At 45.2% G+C, this 19,283-nt stretch overlaps 1 protein-coding gene across 3 annotated transcripts in view; it reads left to right on the top strand.

Moving 5' to 3' along the window:
• The first annotated feature begins 2,832 nt into the window (after window positions 1-2,832).
• The window catches only part of NHS (NHS actin remodeling regulator), a 363,822-nt gene continuing 347,371 nt past the window's right edge, over window positions 2,833-19,283 (top strand). For all 3 annotated transcript variants that reach the window (XR_010584371.2, XM_005593069.5, XM_045383529.3), the window contains exon 1: window positions 2,833-3,942. Coding sequence is in view for 2 of the 3 variants with exons in the window: in XM_005593069.5 (XP_005593126.2) it covers window positions 3,375-3,942 (568 nt within the window). In the remaining variant the exon portion in view is untranslated. The remainder of the gene's footprint in view (window positions 3,943-19,283) is intronic.

Consider the following 19,283-nt stretch of genomic DNA (forward strand, 5'->3'; position numbering starts at 1 on the left):
TGCTTCCTTTCCCTTCTATTTTGGCTACAAGTGCCTGGTAAGTAAATATGTGTACATGAATAGTGGGGAGGCAGTGTGATTGGGAGAGATCAACACACACATAACAATCTGGTGTAACAATCAGGTGTAACAATCTGGCTTCAGAAAGCAACCTTGACTTCATCAGAATTTTTTGTGGGAAAACTTGGAGTAAAATGTTACAATTCAGGATTTAAACAAGAAAGACATAGCTCCTGGGTATGCTGAAAACTCATCAGCTTAAAACTATTCACATATCCTATCAGGATTATATGTGTTACTACCCTTTTTAAAATTTCAGTATTTCAGTTCTAGGAAGCAGGAATAAAACCCAAAAATGTGTGTGTGTGTGTGTGTGTGTGTGTGTGTGTGTGTGTGTGTGTGTGTAATCCCCATGGGAGGGACTTGAGTTGGGAAAAGGGTAGGATGGGGCCAGCAGACTGTCTTGAAGCTGCCTTCCCAAAGCTAGCAGTTTTTATTTAAATGGTGTCACTAATGCATAACAATCGTTACATTTTCTAAAGATACCTTTATTCATATCTTACAGAGGACTGAGAAAACACCAACCAACCGTATCGATTAATATGATCATTTGTATTAGTTTTGTTTTTGGCGGCTTTGAAGGAGGGTGTCTTTCCCCCCAGATAAAACCAAAACCAAAACAAAAACGTAATGTGCTCTTGGAAAAGTCACTGGGGACCACCACTAAAGGAAGGGGAGGGGACAGCGAGAATGAAGGAGATCAAAAGCCAAAATTAAAGGTTTTTAAAATTTTAACCAAAGGGCTTTATTAGCACACAAGTCAGAGTCGAGGAGATTACAAAGAGGACACTCCTTTTTGCATCCTTGAACTGTGCTTTGAATCATTTTGAAATCTCGGCTTGAATCTGAGCTGATCACTTGGGGGCAGACACTAAGGTAGCTGGCCTGTTTTTTAGCTTAATTACCCCCTTGAACCTTTTCTCTCCTGAGCCTTTGCCCTTCCTTTCTGATCGCTTCTTTTGGGAGCCCTGGAAGGAACTTGCCAATAATCTGAAACTCCCTTTAGGAGTGAGAGTCCCACACCACTTATTCATTGCCCCTGTCAACGCTCAGCTGGGCCCACTCCACTGGCGCCCTTGCTATTAATAGGACAGTGCTAGGTAAGGGAGAGTGAGAGGCAGGGCAGCCTGTTGCCACAAGGCTTGCTAACCAGATGCCTTTAATACCCCTCATTGTTCTCCATGCTTCCATGTGTTTAGGGAGAAGTGTCTGGCTTGCCTACCCAGCAAAACTCATGTTCAGAATTTTGAACGTATTAAAAAGTCAAGCTCAATTTAAAAACAGCTAGCTCAATGCTTTTCAGATTTGTGAGATAAAAAACAAACCTTAAAAGACCTTGTTCCAAAATACTATTTTCTTTCATTTTTTATTTGGAAACAAAACCAAATTTAAAGTTGCAAGAAATGTACAATGAACCCCGATATGCCCTTAACCTAGACTATTTTGAACATTTTGCCGTATTTTGTTTCTTTCTCTCTCTTCATACATACACATCTTTATTATTATCATCATTCTTCTTGTTGTTGTTACTGAAACATTTATGTGTACTTTGCAGACATCATGGCCCTTTACCCCCAAAGCCTCAGCCTGGATCTTTTATGAAGAAGGATATGTCCTTGCCAAAAATTTGGGATCTTTTTTTTTTTTAGACTAAAACAAGGGTTTGTTGAAGCCTTTAAAACCAAAGTCTGGGCCAGTCCAAAGTGCTGACTATTGGAGCCTCCTCCCTCTCCCGCCTTTACAGGGAGGAGAGGAGACACCACCGCAGGTCTGGAGGACTTTATTGTTGCCATAAAACATATTTTTTCCATGTTCTCTTTAGAAACACGAAAAGAGGCTGCATTCCCAAGATCAGGCTTGTGGCTTTAAAATAAAAAATATTTTTACAGTATACTTTTTGGAGGCATGAAAGCACGTGTTTTATTAACATTTCCCAAACTCTTTTTACATTTTGGGCTGACGGCATACAGCCTGCAGCCTGCTGCAATCGAAAATGCATGCCTTTTAAGAAATTATACCTTTCAGTTAACTGAAGGGGAAAACTTTCCCTTCTGTAAATCATCATCTCTCTGATGGAGAACTTTAAAAATCCAGTGTATGACCAGCACAGTAGGGTGATGAAGAGGTAACGCCGTTTATCTCACCCAACGTGCAATGAGTTTTGTAAGCAGTTTTCTGGGATTTTGCTCATTGGTGGTTTGGGTCTCATTCATGATATTCTTTAGAGACCGTGCCCAAAGCAGGGGGCCACGTGATACCTGGGAAGGGGTATAAACAGCACTCTGGCTGCTCTGGCCACATGGAGACGCGCCTACGCCCTTCGCCCTCCCCAGTTGTCTCCTTGCGTTCAGAGCCGGGGAATCTCCGAGGAGCAGCCCAGTTTTCCCTGTGAGAACCCAAAGGTCTTGTACAGAGCTGGAATTCGGCGAAAAACTTGCTCCAACACGCCAAATCTGCCGCATCCCCAATACCCCACCCTCTTCCCTGTGCACTTACTACCCACACCCTTACTCCCAACTTGAGGACTCCCCGCCCCCACCAAGCTGACAGTCTCAATTCCAACCCCTTGAATGTGAGGAAGTGTCTTTGCGCCTGAAAGCGCCCAGCACGGCGAGGCCACCAGTGACTCCCAGCGGCCGCACAGGGCGCTGCGCCCCCCTCGCCCCGGCCTCCCCCACCCTGCGTCCGCCCCGTCACCCCCGCGCGGCCTCCTGCGCCCGGGCTGGAGGCAGATTCCTCTCTCCGGGTTTTCAGAGCGCCTTTCCGAAACCTCCTCCCCGCCCAGCCAGGGAGAGAGATCCCGGGCGCAATCGCTCCCCGGAGCGGCCGAAGGGCGCGCGGGGAGAGGCCTGCGCCGGGGTACTTTCAAACTGAGGCGCGCGCACACACTCACACCCACCCACCCACCCACTCACCCACACACACACAGACACACGCACGCCCATTTATATAGGCGGCGGCGACGGCAGTGGCCGGGGTGGCGACGGCGAGCACAGAAACGATGGAGCTGAGCCAGTCGACCCCGGTTGGAAGCAAGTGAGAAGACACCAGGCGCACCCCTAAATTTCTGTGCGGGGCGCTTGTCATCCTCCCCAGGGAACGGTGCACCCAAAGGAGGACTGGGTGGACTGATTTGCTAGGGAGAGGGCGGGGAAGAGGAGGCCAGGTGAGCAGAGGAGCCCCCTGCGTATCCGGACTGCCAGATCGCGCCTTTGCCGGACTCCTGCCCCCTCCCTGCTCAGGTGGGCGCGCCCGGTCTCCGGCTCACAGGGGCGCTCGGAGGAGACCAGAAAGTCGCCGCCTGGCTGCGCGGGATGCCTTTCGCCAAGCGGATCGTGGAGCCGCAATGGCTGTGCAGGCAGCGGCGCCCTGCTCCTGGCCCAGCGGTGGACGCGAGTGGAGGCAGCGCTGAGCCGCCGCCGCCCCTGCAGCCGCCTGGCCGGAGGGATCTGGACGAGGTCGAGGCGCCAGGGCCAGAGGAGCCAGCCCGCGCGGTCCCCGCACCTCCAGGGCTGCCACCGCCGCCGCCGCCACTGCCCGCGCCGGCCGACCAGGCTCAGCCGCCGCACGGAGAGGCGTCCGTCGCTGGCGAGGAGAGCACGGCGGGGATCCCGGAGGCGGCGCCCACAGCTGGCGAGGCGTCCTCGGCGGCGGCGGCGGCCGCGGCCGTGCTGCTCATGCTGGACCTATGCGCGGTCAGCAACGCGGCTCTGGCCCGTGTCCTCCGGCAGCTCTCGGACGTGGCCCGGCACGCGTGCAGCCTCTTCCAGGAGCTCGAGAGCGACATCCAGCTCACCCACCGCCGCGTCTGGGCGCTGCAGGGCAAGCTCGGCGGTGTGCAGCGCGTCCTCAGCACGCTTGACCCTAAGCAGGAGGCAGTGCGTGAGTACCCGCGCCGTCCGCCCGCCAGGCTCTGGATTTCCGCGCCGCACCCTCGCGCCGTCCCCAGCAGCGGCAATCCCAGCCCCGCGGCGCCGCGCCCGTTACAGCTTGCACCTTACTACTCTCGCCTTTCCACCCTTACCATCCCCTGGGACCCACCCCAATCCTCCTGGTGCTGAGTGGCTGGGCTGGACCCCGATTCAGTGATGCAGACGTGGACGGTGGAAAGTTAAAAGGGCGACCTCTGAAGTCGCAGGCAGCGTGGGCTGAGAGGGAGCAGAAAGGGAGCGTTCATGGGAGCACAGGAGGCAGAGAGGGTCTGTCCTTCACCTCCGGGGCTCGCCTTTCACATCCTTCACGGGGAGGCAGCGAGGAGGGTTGCAACTCCTGTGGTTTCCAGAAGCCCAGCCCTGAGCCCTATAGCCCACCCCATGCATGTTTGGGGTTGGGGTTCCAGGAGTAGCGAGTGTCCTTTTGAGACTGCTGCAGCACCGCGGCTGTTTCGTCACTCGCTGTGACCTCAGGTGCTGCCCCTAGCTCCGAACTTGTGCCTTGCCCTCGTGTGAGACGTAGCGTGGCGCTGCTCGCCTCCTAGAGTGAACTCCGTAGTGCTTCTGCCGAAAACCCTTGTGGCCCGGAGGGGCCGCGGGGAGGGTCAGGGAGAGATGAGGGTGGGAGTGTCAGGCAGGGGCCCCAGGGAGATCGAGGAGACCCCTGGGCATCTTTTCTACCCTGAACAGCCCAGGGTTCCTACTAAATGGCTCTGTGCCATCTGCCCCCAGAGGATCCCACAGGCTGTCTTCCTCTGCCCCGGTGCACTGTCGCCCAAATCTATTAGCACGTGGACTTAGTCTAGCACTTAACTAGTCTGCCAGGCGGGCTGCAGGGAGACGACGAGGAAGGAAGTCTGGGAGACCCCTGGGCATCTTTGCTGTCCGCTGACTTCCCTCTTACGACACCCAAGGGCTCCCAATAAATAGTCATTCTATGTCATCTCCCTTCCGAGGGCAGTCCCCTTGGCTCACGATCGCCCAAATCTGGCGACGGCAGAATCATTTAGGAACGACCCAGGAGGTAGACAGGGGCGCTGGGTTGGCGCGACGGTCCTTTGGCGCCTAGTCAGGCTGCGACGCTCGCGGCGAAGGTGATGTCAGCGGCTCTGACTTACGTAAGAAGCTTCCTTGGTTGCTGCAGCAGCTGCGCCGGTGCGCAGTGGCCTAGGAGCGCGAGGGGCGGAGGCGCTTTGGAGGCATCCTTCCCTGGGGATTTCCGGACACCTCTGCCCCACAGTCCAGCCCAGTCTCCTAGCGGTCCCTGCCCGCCCGCGTGTTCTCTCCCTCTCCCCCTCCTCCTCCGAAAAACCCTTTGAACCCCGCCCCGGGAATTCACTGCTTTTCTGCAATAACAATAATAATAAGCGTAATGAATAAATGATGTGCTCGATCGTTTTTCGCAGCTATAAAAGACCCGGAGTTGGGTTAATGACTGGTTGTTTAAAAGGGCAATTCCGGGGATGAGTTCTGGAAAGAATTAGGACTGCCGTAGGCCAAGTCGTATTTTACTTTTGGGACTTGAAATGAGCGCTTTAATCCTGCCTCCTTTTTACCCCAAACCACACAGCGGGGACAGGCCCTTCACTTTCAACAGCGCAGATATCTTGGGAGTGCGGTTGTGGGGAGTGGTGACTTCACTTCAAAAGAACTGGAGGGAAGTTTTGCAGACTGTTGAGTGGTGCATACATTTCCCGGGGGGTGTGTGTGTGTGTGTCTGTGTGTGTGTATGTGTGTGTGTGACACACTTCTCCTCAAGTTAGATTTCACGCCAGTGAAACTCACTGCCAGAGCAGAACGTGCCCACTTCTTTCTCTCTTTAAATGCAGCAGTGGGCATTTATGTACCTGGAATGTATCACAGTTCTTTCAAGTCCTTTTAACTGTCGGTGGTACAAACTCATAGTTAATAGAGATAAGAGAGGATCTTGAGTGTATGCATATAGTTGGTGAATATATACTCTACACATATTTGTACATGAGTAATAAACACGGGGCTAATTTCTGCCTGGGATAGATTTAAAATCTCCTATTATTTTAAATTTTATTTTCTAAAATGCTATCTCCACACTTTATGTCCAGATCTCTCTCTTCTTTTGTCCATTTAAATTCGGGATGACATTGTTCTTGTTTGATGTTATAAAAGGTATTACCTTTGGGAGAAACAGCACACTATTATGTATCTTGGTTTAGGTTTCCTAGAATGCAGAGCCTGAGACAAGGATTTCGATGCAATTAATTTATTTGGGAAGGGTTCCCTGGAAGCACAGAGAGCACGTAGGGAAGTGAGATGGGGAAGGGAGGAAAGAGGAAAGCCAGTACACCATGTAAGCGGGTTAGCCCTGTGGGCAACTGGGGTTCAATCCAGCTGGCGACCCTCTGAGCACACACCTCGAACATGTTCCACTAACGATTAAGGAAGCTGGAGTATTTATGCACCAACTTCTTCTCACAGATGGAAGGTAGCACCTGGAGCATGAACTCCATGGCTTCTGGGTCTTGCCCCACATGTAGTCCCAGCATGCTCCCAAGGCCAGGTAGAGAGATGCAAAAAGCCTATGATGTGCACAGGAATGTTGACAGAGGTCCTCTGGGGAGGGCAAAGTAGCTGTGGGTAGGGCACCAGTGGCATCAGCTGCATTATGCATCTATCTCCCTTTAGTATTGCTCAGGCCTAGGGGAGTTTGAAAGGGAGAGGAAGCCTAAAAGTAAACCTTGCTCTTTTTCCTCTTCCTTTGAGGGTGCCTTCACACCCCCTGTATATCCTTGTCACCTGATCACCATTCCCCTGTGCAATCTGCTTGCTATTTCATCCTTGGACAGCTGCTTCCTGTTGCCCTGAGACAGGCTAGGGGTCTTCTTGCAGGGGCAAAATAATCTGATGTACACTTTGGAAGAGTCACTCTGGAAGCAAGCCTGGCGGCTAGTAAACCAGTTAGACACTGTGACTGGTGATGGTGGCTAGGACCAGGGAGGTAGCTGTAGAGACTGTGAGAAGTGGTTAGATTCTGAATTCATTTTGGAAATAGGATTGCCAGGACTTACTAATTTGATTGGGTACAGGGTGTGAGAAAAAAATTAATTAAGGATGACTCCTAGTTTGTTGTTTTTGCATGAAAAGCTTAAATAACTTGTAGAATGTGGCCGGGTGTGGTGGCTCACACCTGTAATCCCAGCACTTTGGAAGACCAAGGTGGGCAGATCACCTGAGGTCAGGAGTTCGAGACCAGCCTGGCTAACATGGTGAAACCCCATCTCTACTAAAAATACAAAAATTATCCAGGTGTGGTGGCAGGCATCTGTAATCCCAGCTACTTGGGAGGCTGAGGCAGGAGAAATGCTTGGACCGGGAGGTGGAGGTTGCAGTGAGCCAAGATTGCGCCATTGCGCTCCAGTCTGGGCAACAAGAGCGAGACTTCGTCTCAAAAAACAAAAAAAATAATAACTTGTAGAATGTATTACCGTTTGTAGAATTGGGGAAGGCTAGAGGGAGAGTGGATATTTTCTTGTGGAGGGAATGGAATCAATAGTTTTATATTTGAGCCATGTTAAGTTTGAGATACCTGATGTGTCTTATACAATTACATGTGTGAGTTGAGAGGTCCAGGCTGGAGATGTGAATGTGAGACCTAAGAGTGGAGACAGCATGTGAAGCCTTGGAGCTAGACACAGTGGAGATAGTAAAGAAATGGAGGCCAGGACTTAGCCCAGGGCAGTTCAACTTTGAAAACTTCACAGGGGAGGAGAAAGGCTGAGAAAAGACAGCTGGAAAACTAGAAGGAAAATCAGAAGAGTGTGGTATGGTGCAAGCCAGGAGGTGTTTCCAGAACTGGGGAGAAGTCAACTTGGTCAAGTGCTTCTGAGAGGAAGATAAGCACTGAGAAGAGGCTATTAAGTTTGGCTACCTGTAATTAATTAGTGGCCTTGAGAGGTGCCATTTCATTGGAGGGGTGGAGAAGAAGGCCAAACCAAAAGGGTTGGAGAAACAATAGGAGAGGTGGAGAGGAAATAGCAACTACAGACAGCTTTTTTTTTTTTTTCACTCTGTCGCCCAGACTGGGTGCAGTGACTTAATCATAACTCACTGCAGCCTTGACCTCTCCAGGTTCCCATCTCAGCCCCCCAAGTAGCTGGGACTACAGGTGTGCACCACTACGCTAGGCTAATTTTGGTATTTTTTGTAGAGACAGGGTTTTGCCATGTTGCCCAGGGTGGTCTCGAACTCTTGGGCTGAAGCAGTCCTCCCGCCTCCCAAAGTGCTGGAATTACAGGTGTGAGCCACTGCACCCAGCCCTACAGACAACTCTTGTAAGGAGTTTGGCTCTGAAGGGGAGTGGAGAAATGGAGCAGTGGCTGGAAGGGAATACAGTATCAAGGAAAAATGTCTTAAAAGGTATTGATATCTTGGGCATGTTTGGATTCCAAGAGAAGGGTGAATTGATGATCCTGGCGGAGAGAACTGAATGATTATGGATATCACTGAGAAGCTGAGAGGGGATGAGATGAGAGACTATTTCATCCATGGCCCCTGGAGGGAAGCCGAAGGATACGAGCAGGGAGGCAGGTGGGCTGGTGAACTGCTGGTGGTGGGATGGGGTGTTCTTCTACAAGGGGATCTATTTTATCTGTGAAGTATGGGGTGAGGTCATTAGCTGAGAGTGTTGGCAATGTGAAGAGAGAAGAGAGGGTGTTAATAAGTTGTCTCGGAGAGGGAACGTGAAGGCATTAAGGAACTGTATTGGGATGATATCGCTGTGTTGAGAGCCTTCTGAGACTGATGGTCATCAATTTGAAGAGTCCAACTTCTCGGTCACTGAAACCTGAGACTTTGGAAGCACTTCCTGGGCTTCAACTCCAGTATGTTCATCCTTAGATGTTTTAATGTTGTTGGCATTTTGGTTGCTGTTGATTTATTTAGTTACTAAGTTTTAAAATAAATTTTATATTAAAGTTTAACATTCCCACAGAAAAGTACACAGACCATAAGTGTTTGGCTTGGTTGATTTTCACAAAGTGAACAGCTCATGTAAACACCACCCAGATCAAGAAATGTTACTGCACCTGAAACATCCTCCCCTCCCTTCAAGCCACCTCCAGTCAATATCCCCCTTCCTAAAAGTAACAACTCTCCCAATTTCTACGCTTATCAATTAGATGTTCTTGTTCTTGAAGTTTATATAAGTGAAATCATATATACTTCCTTCTAGCATTATTAACTTAACATTATGTATGTAAGATTCTTTCATCTTATTGCATATATAGCCAATTGTTCATTCTCATTGCTGAATAAATTTCCATTGTGTGTACATACCACAATTTCTTGATCCATTCTCCTGATGACGGACATTTGGGTTGTTTCCATTTGGGAGCTATTGCATGAACAATTTTTTCTACGTGCTTCTGGATGAGCTTATGTATACAGTTATTTGGTATGTATCTAAAAGAAGAATTGCTAGATCAAAGGGGATGATTTGTTTGGCTGAACAGTTTTCTACACTGGTTGTACCAATTTATAATCCTGGAAGTATATGCAAGTTCTGGTTGCTTTACATCCTCACTGATATTGGTATTGATGTTTAAATTGTAGCCACTTTGGTGGATGTGTAATGAAATCTCATACTGGTTTTGATTTGCATTTCACTAATGGCTTGTGAGACTGAACACCATTTTATATAATTTTTAACTACCTAGATATTCTTCCTTGTGGATTACTTCTTCAAGATGTTTGCTCATTTTTATTTCTCTTTTCTCTCTCTTTTTTTAACTTTTATTTTAGGTTCAGGGGTACATGTGCAGGCTTGATATATAAGTAAATCATGTGTTGTAGCGGTTTGGTGTACAAATTATTTCATTGCCCAAGTAATTGCTCATTTTTCAATAAGGTTCTTTGCACCTTTTCTTACTGTCTTACAGATGTCTTTTATGTATTTTGAATATGAGTCATTTGTCAGCTGTATGTATTTCCAATACCTTCTCTTACTCTGTGGTTTGCCTTTTCACTCTCTTAGTGTTATATTTTGAGGGCAGAAGTTCTTATTTTTGTATAGTCCAGTTTATCAATCCTTTTCTTTATGGTTAGTGTGTTTTTGTGTTATCTTCTGTTTGTTCTTAAACAAATTCTTCACCAACCTCGAGGTCATGAAGATATCCCAAAAGTTCCAGAAAGTTTTCTTTTGCCTTTGTCATTTAGATCCATGTTTCATATGGAATTGATATTTGCAAATGGTGTGAGGTAGGGCTCAAGATTACTTTTTTCCCAAATATGGATGCACAATTGGCCTACTGCCACTTATTGAAAAGACCATCATTTCCCCATTGTACTGCAGTGACACTTCAGTCACCTCCTCAACCTATGAACTTTTCTAGAACTCTGTGCTCACCTTTATCTTAGCTTTTTTCATTCTGTACAGCAGACACGGTTGGTGCCCTGTCTATATTCCTTTGGCTGTCATCTCTCATGCTGAAGGCTACTTACTGCAAACTCCTGTAACTCTGCCTGGAACTTTTGTTTTGTACTGGGTTATGGACCATGCTTGGCCTTGCATGTAGGGAAGGCCAGAAGTGCCAGCAGGTTAATGCCTGAGAAGCAGCACTCAACTAAATATGGAGAGGAAGTTGATGGATGAATGCACCAGTGCCATTACTCCTTGGATAGGAGAACTCTGTAGCATTTTCTCCACCATTTCTCAAAATCCTCCAGTAGGACTGAGCTCCAGTTACCCATAGTGATGACTTATTTGATGACACATCTATCTTTGCTGTCTTCCTTTCTCCATCTCACTTCTTCACGCACCTATGGGTGTTTCTGGAGTCACCTCCCACATAAACTACTTGCACTCAAACCTGTACTTGCAGTCATAGGGTCTACTTATGGGGGAACTGCAACCAAGACAATCTATTTAATCTTTAAACTGTGAAGGCAAAGACCTAGGGCTGGGGGTATAGTAGAGATGATGTTTCTCACTCTTCTTCCTTAAACTATTTAGCCCAGGATTATTATATTAGCCACACCCCCAGCCCCTGCCAGAACACTCTATGGTATGTGTATTAGTCTGTTCTCTCACTGCTATAAAAAAACTACCTGAGACTGGGTAATTTATAAAGAAAGAGGTTTAATTGACTCACAGTTTTGCAGGCTGTACAGGAGGCCTGGCAAGGGAGGCCTAAGGAAACTTACAATGATGGCAGAAGGAAAAGGGAAACCAAGCACATCTTCACATGGTGGCAGGAGAGAGAGCAAGAGTGAAGGGGGAAGTGCTACACACATTTAAACAACCAGCTCTCATGAGAACTCATTCACTATCACTAGAACAGCAAGTGCAGAATCTGTTCCCATGATCCAGTCACCTCCCACCATGTCCCTCCTCCAACATTGGGAATTATAATTCGACTTGAGATTTGGGTGGGGATACAGAGCCAAACCATATCAGTGGGTCTGGAAATAGCTGTTACTACCATTAGCGGATGCACAGTTTGAATCCCTGTCTTGGCATGGGAGAGCTTCAGTGCTTCAGCAGTGAGAAGGGTAACAAAAGGAACTCAAATCTATGATAATGAAGACATACCCCCTCAATTTCTCCATGTTCTATTGACAAGCCTTTGAGAGTGTTGTTTATTGCCCTTTGGAATGCATAAGTGACAGCCCCAGGAGATCCAAACTACCTATTTGAGAAGGATAATTTTCAGCCAGAACAGACACAGAAACTGCTAATCTCTGAAGGGAACCAGGAGGTAATACCTTGGGTGAATTCATCATTTTGGGTTGGTGTGGCAACACTGATCATGGGCTCATTCTGGTTTTGGAAGGATAGTCCTGCTTTTCCTTCCCTTTCTGTTCAGTCCACCACTTATAAAAAACCTTTGCAGTTTGGTTAGTGTGTTCTCTTGGATGTTTCTGTAATTGTGGTTAAGATTCTTTTCCTCCTGGCCCTGTTCAGTGAGCTTCTGTGAGGCATTATGAGATCCTAACAGCTTCATTGAAAGCTGCTTTGAAACCCATCACAGAACGGCTGAGAAGAATACAATCTTTCAAGGGTTTAATGATTCATTGTTGTAATTTCCTCATAACCAGTAGCAGTGTCACATTTCTTTCTAGACTTTTCTTGTTATACTGGATTGGACTTTTAAATCAAAACTCCTGAATTACTTTACCTAAGAAATCCTTGAGATTCTGTTGGATGGATATTACTAAGATGATAATAATAAAGATTTCTTTCTTCCTGTGTGTGGAGGCCTTTTCTACACAGTGCCATCAGGACAGTGTAAAGTCCACATAAACTCTCAGAAACATCTTCAGTCTCAGCACTTCTAGTCTACTTTTAATGGGCATTACTTTTAAAAGGCAATGACACATAAAAATCTCTCCTATTGTCCCATGTTAGTCCCAGAGTCTTGAAGATTCACTGATTTTTGTATGACATTTTGAAATTTTAGAGTCAAGGACAATTTTAAATATAGTTGGAATTTTATTTGATAGTTCAGCTTAATTTCTTTTTGCTTTATTAAAAATTGTGGGGCACAAGATTTTGAGGGACATTCTATTAAAAAATCATAGGAGGAGTAAGACTGGAACAAACAATCACAAAAATTCCTGAAAATTTTTCTTGCATCAAGAATTCTTCATGAATCCTATCTTAATAACAAGTGGGAACAAAAATAATGAGGTAGGAATGGTTCCTGAATGTAAGGATCTCATTCTGGGGTTGAAATCTATTGAAACAAAGTTTTGGAGAGCCCACCCACCAGATTAAGCCCAGAAGGCAGGGAAACTGTCTACTTTATTTTTGTGAATGACTAAAACAGGTATGGTCAATTTTTGTTTCTGACGTCTCTCAATCCATTAATGTACATGAGGTTTGGCTGTATTGAATGAGTAATCTGAGGACCTGGGCATTTATGGGCTAAAAAATGTCCTAATTCTGGGAGGCCAAGGTGGGAGGATTGCTTGAACCCAGGAGTTCAAGACTAGACTGGGCAACATGGTGAAACCCCATCTCTACAAAAAATACAAAAATTGGCCAGGCATGATGGCATGTGCCCGTAGTCCCAGCTACTCAGGAGTCTGAGGTGGGACAGTTGCTTAAATCAAAGAGGTGGAGGTTGCAGTAAGCCAAGATCATGCCACTGCATACCAGCCTGGGTGGCAGAGTAAGACTATATCCCCCAAAATTTTTTACTTTATTATTATTATTTTTATTTTGTTTTCATTTTTTTGTGTGTTCTAAGTTTAATTGGTGACAGACATGTGACATCTCAAATCATGAGGTTGCTCCTCAGTTTTTTAAAACACTGCATAATATTCCCCTGCACAAACATGCTCAAAGCATTTAACCACCTTTTACCCACATGGTAGCATTGTCTTGGTTTTAGTTATTATAAACAAATCTCATATAAACATTTTCCATATATATATTTGCTTATATGTATGAATTTTTAAGAATGGTTTCTTAAAAGTGTAATTGCTAGATCTAAAGATATCTGTGCCTACATCCTTCAAAGTGAAATTAACCAAAAATAAAGTTAATTTAACAAAAGTCCTAGAATCTTGGAATCATACAGTTGGGAAAGACCTTAGTACCCATAGAATCAAACTTCTCACCCAGAGTGGGAATTTTTTTAAAGCTGTCCCAAATGGCAGCTCATCTGGTTTCCATGCCCTCTGAGACTCCAAGGAGTGGGAAGTGGCCACCCCTGCCCCAATTGTATTGCTGAATAGCTCCCATTCTCAAACAGTCCTTATCTACATTGAGAGTGAATCTGTCTTTTTGTAATGCAAGCCTTTTCGTCTTTGTTCTGGTGTCTCATGTCATAGGGAATCTACCTATAACTGCTTTTCTAGAACATCTTTTAAGGATCTGGAGGTTACTGTTATGGCACTGTCTAAGCTTTCTTCATCCCAGGTAAAACAACTTCAGTTCCTTCAACCAGGCTTCCTAATGTCAAGTTTCCAGGCTGCTCCCACTCTGGTTGTCCTCTGCCACAGGTGCAGGGCACAAATGGACCCATTCCTTTCTTTATAAGAATGTCCCAGGCCGGGCGTGGTGGCTCATGCCTCTAATCCCAGCACTTTGGGAGGCTGAAGCGAGTGGATCACTTGAGGTCAGGAGTTCAAGACCAGCCTAACCAACATGGTGAAAACCCATATCTACTAAAAAATACAAAGATTAGCTGCGCGTGGTGGCATGCATCTGTAATCCCGGCTACTCAGGAGGCTGAGACAGAATAATCGCTTGAACCCAGGAGGCGGAGGTTGCAGTGAGCCGAGATTGCACCATTGCACACCAACCTGGGCAACAAGAGCAAAACTCTGTCTCAAAAAAAGAAAAAAAAAAAAAAAAAAGAAGAATGTCCCTAATGTGGTCCTTGTTTTAACCATTGCATGACACTGTTGGTGTAAAAATGCTCTTTTGGCCCAGGAAACTCCCTTGCTTTATAGTGGCAGTTTTTAACATGAGGTTTTCCTTATTCCATGTGTGCAGTTGGTGTTTTGAACTTAAATTTCACAAGAGTCTCCCATTGTCTCTGTTAAATTGAATCTTGCTTGCTTTGCTCTTTCATTTCCAGTCAGTGGTGATGGTTTAAAATCTTGATTCAATGTGTCAGCTACTGCTCACAGCATTTTGCTCTCTGCATACACCATGAACAAGATTCTATGCTATCACCCACATCTTTGATAAAATTATTGTTCAGATGGATTCAAGGCCAGAGCCCACTGGCAGGCAGTACTAGCAATGTTTCTCCAAGTTGAGATCTATTAATCAACATTCTTTGGGTTTCATTGTTGCAGCAGCCACGGGTGCACTCCCCTACCTTCCTGTTCAAATCACATTTCTCCACCTTACTCATGATATCTATCATCACGAGCAACTGTTAAGTGGTTTGCTGAAATCAAGATACCATATGTCTGTAGCATTCTTTTGATCTCCCGGTGTAATTACCCTACTCAAAAGGGAAATGAGGTTAATCTGGCTCAAACTGGACTCAATTCCAGCAATCAGAGGGGCCATTTTAATTTCCTTATATATAATGAGTAAGGAGTTTATTTAGGGGAAATCTGTTTTGGCATGTTGGTCACAGAATAACTGTAACGTTGGACTACAAGGGGACTCTGTGGGTCTTAGGGTTCATTTCTCTGGCTCTAGAGTGTCAGAGTGCTTTTCCCTTCCTTTCTTTTCAGGTACCTGGATGTCCTTGTTCTCTGTTCCTTAAGGAAAGGTTGAAATTCATGACCTTTTGGCATTTGCTGAGGCTCAGTTTGAGTAACATTGGCAAGTGTCTAGTTTAGCTAATTGTTGAGAAGCAAGAGAGTTTGTGATTAAGAGTGTAGACTCTGAAGCTGGACTACGTGGGTTCAAATCCCAGCTCCACTCCTTCAAAGCTGTATGACTCTGGACAATTTATTGAATTTTTTTCTTCATCTGTTACAGAATGGAGATAAAAGCAGTATTGATTGCATCAGGTTGTTGACAAAACTAAGAAAGTCAAGGTGTGCAGGCACTGAGAACTGTGCCTTGCACACAGTTAGCCTCTGATAATTATTGGCTATTATTGGCTATTTTATTGTTGCTATAATTGGATCAGACAGAGTAGGAGGTATGCGTTAATTTCTTTCAAGTAGGTGAAAACCTGTGCCTGAATCTGTGAAGTGCTGGGTCAGGGTAAAGTATACAGCTGACCAAGCAATGCTGTGTGTCTCTGCATGGTCAAAGATGTCTATTAAGTTTCTTTTGTGTGTGTGTGTGGCTTCTTTCTGTTATGCAGAAAAGTAGAGAAAAAATTGACCAATAATCTTATCATCCAGATTCATTCATTTATTACACAGCAGTCACTATTCTAGGCCCTTGAGTTTCATCAGTAAACAAAAAAGTTACCAAGACCTTATGCTTCAAAGGAGAGAGACAAATCCTAAATAATAAACACAATACGTTTGATGAAATTACAAAACATGTTAGGAGGTGGTAAGTGCTGTGGGCAAAAAGAAACTAGAGCAAGGTGAAGGTGATCCAGAGAGTTGGGGTGGAGTTACCATTTTAAATGGAGTGGTCAGGTGGGCCTCATTGAGGAAGTGGCATTTGAGCAAAGATTGGAAAGAGGTAAGGGTAAATTACATAGATTGCTGGAGGAAGAGAGTGTTCCAGTGGAGAGAAACAGAGCTAGTGCAAAGGCCCTGAGGTGAGAGCATGCCTGATGTGATCAGGGGATGGCAAGGAGGCCAGTGTGGTAGATGAGGAGTTAGCAAGGAGGAGAGTAGGAGGATAAGAGGCCAGCAAGGAGAAGTGGTAATGGGGCAGATCATCTAGGGTCTAGTAGGCCACTGAGAGGACTTTGCCTTTTGCTCCAGGTGGAGTGGGCAGTCATTGAAAGCTTTTAAGCCCAGGAGAAACATGATTGATTTAGAGTTTAAAAGGATCACTTTGGGTATTGTGGCAAGAAGAGACCGCGGGAGAAGCAAGAGGGGTAGAAGCAAGGAGACCAAGTAGGAGGCTTTTGCAGTAATCCTGGTGAGAGACAGTGGTGGTCTGCTAAAAGTATTGAGAAGTGGTTGGATCCAACTTAGAGCTGTTGATGGTTGTTGTTTCATGTTTGGGGCTAGGCATGCAACTCATACAGAGGGGTACAACATTGAAAAGAACAAGAAAGCCCTCCTCTCCCCTCTCACTCTGCCAGACTTACTCCAAGTCTAATGCGTTTTGCAAAACCATTGAATATTGAGGAAGTAGGCACTTCTCCTATGGTCTTGTTGATTAATCTGCTGTCTTGGAAAAATTTAAAAAGTGTCCTAACTAATACTCTTTTAAAAAAATCAAGATATAATTTAGATGCAGTGAAATGTACAGATCTTGATGAGTTTTAACAGCTGTATCCACCTGTATAACACACACCTCTATTAAGACAGAGAACATTCTCCTCACTCCAGATAGGTAATACTACTTTCAGGTAGGAAAGCAGTGTTTGAACTCTGATAGCCTAGCACTATCTCCTACCAAGGTTGTTGTGTGAATATGGACATGGAAGAAGATAATTCCATGGGGGGACTTCTGGGCTTTCAATCAAGACCAAGAATTAGTGATTCCATTTATAAAACATACAAGACAAATTGAAATACTGGAGTTTCCTCACTTTTGGTCTGATGGTGTTGGGCTGTTTATGACATCATGGTTCTTGATTTTGCAGAGAATCAGGTTTTTGACAAGGATAAAAATCTAGCTGCAGAGGCCCCAGGGATAACTTAGAAGTAGGAGCCTTTTCTTTTCTTTTTAATGTATGTATGTATGTATGTATGTATGTATGTATGTATGTATGTATGTGTTTATTTATTTTAAGAGACGGAGTCTCGCCCTGTCATCCAGGCTGGAGTACAGTGGTGCAATATCAGCTCACTGCAACGTCCACCCACCGGGTTCAAGCAATTCTCCTGTCTCAGCCTCCCAAGTAGCTGGAATTACAGGTGCCTGCCACCATGCCCAGCTCATTTTTGTAGTTTTAGTAGAGATAGGGTTTTGCCATGTTGGCCAGGCTGGTTTCGAACTCCTGACCTCAAGTGATCTGCCTGCCTCGGCCTCTCAAAGTGCTGGGATTACAGGCGTGAGCCACCGCACCTGGCCAGTAGGAGCCTTTTCTAAGATAAAGCTAAAATAACATTTTAATAAAACACGAAAAAATAAAAAGACCTTAATACTCTCTGGTACATTTCTAAGTAGCAGGAAATACTGATTCGCAAACTGTGTTTTCAGCTTATGATGATGCTTGAAGCCTGGATGGAGGACAAAATTGTTTAGAATTGGATTTATGACTGTCCTATCTAAGTGCATTTAGATTCATGAAATAAGAAGCCCTATTCTAGAGTTCAGTTACTCTTGATTTTTCCTACTAGAAATCTAAGGGAAGGAAGAGGTGGTAGCTGTGAGGACAGATGACAGCCTGTGAGATCTAATGTTCATTAGAATATAACATCAATATTTATGTTTCTCTCCAGTCTTCATCTGGACTCTGTTCCTTGAGCTGGTATTTATATTTTAATAATGCGAGGAAAGCTTTATTTTCCTTTTAAATTTTGTGTCAGAGTTCTGCTACCTCAGCCCACCCCCTCCCCCGCCGAAGTGATTCATTTACAAGATGGCACATGTTTATTGAGAGTTTGATTGTAGAGATTAACTTCAAGAAGTGCATCATGAAGTGCAGCAGGAATAAATACCACAGAAATCCTTTTCCATGTGAGGAGTCATAGGGCTTTCTGCTGCACAAACAGGAGAGACAGAGGCTTCAAAGTTTGGGGCAATGTGGGGGAGAAGTGGGAAAACCAAGAAGAGACATTGGGAAGGGTTCCCTGGAAGATTTTCAAACAGTATCACTTGTGTTAAATGCCTTTGGTATGAGAAAAGAGATGTTGGAACCCTGCTCAGGTATCAGATGTCACCCAGTACTCATCTGGCAAACTTTTAGCCTTTGCTAATTAAAACTAATCCAATTGCATGAAGAAAAATATATTGCGTAAGCTTGCCTCTTGTGTGGCTTTATTTTAACCCTTTGCCCCATATCCTAACACCAGCAAATCTCAGGCTGGTTATAGGGTAGAAGGTGATAATGAGAAATGGGGTTCACTTACAAATAAATTTCAGTCAAGACAATGAGTGGAGCAGGCTATTAAGAATATTGGCTTGTAAGTGTAAAATTGAAGCCCTTCTGGGTTTTCTTGATTGATTTGTCAATTCAAAGGTTTTAGTGGCTGTTAAGTGGGAAGGAAAATTAAAACAAACAAACAAACAAACAAACAGACACCCCCTTTTAACTATCAACTTATGCTTTGCTCCCTTTCCAAGTTGCTTTGTATGCTTCTCTGTGGCCCAGCCAGCCTGGTTGGATCAAGCTTTGCATTTTTGAAGCTTAGGTTCAAGGTTTGCTCCCTGAGGGACTGGAGTTTTGTCATGATCACATGCTTGCCTTCCTAACCTGAATAAACTTTCTAGTAAAGAGTATATCTCAGTCTTTGATTCTATCAGTTCTACCACTTACCAGCTGTGTGGCCTTGGACAAATTCTTACTTCAGTTTGCTTATCTGTGAAATGGGGATACTGTTGGTAATCATTTTATAGAGTTATGCAGATTAAGTGATTAATTCATGGACAGTGCCAGCAGTGTATGGCATATACACAGTATACATACTATGGGCTAATATGTGTACGCCATTGATGGTACTACTTTTGTTGTTGTTTTATCATTATTATTATCAAGAGGCTTGGGTAAAGGACATAGGTATGAAAACGGATAAAACCCAGCCCTGTGAGTTCTGAAA

Source organism: Macaca fascicularis, chromosome X (genome assembly GCF_037993035.2).
Source record: "Macaca fascicularis isolate 582-1 chromosome X, T2T-MFA8v1.1".
Classification (NCBI taxonomy): domain Eukaryota; kingdom Metazoa; phylum Chordata; class Mammalia; order Primates; family Cercopithecidae; genus Macaca; species Macaca fascicularis.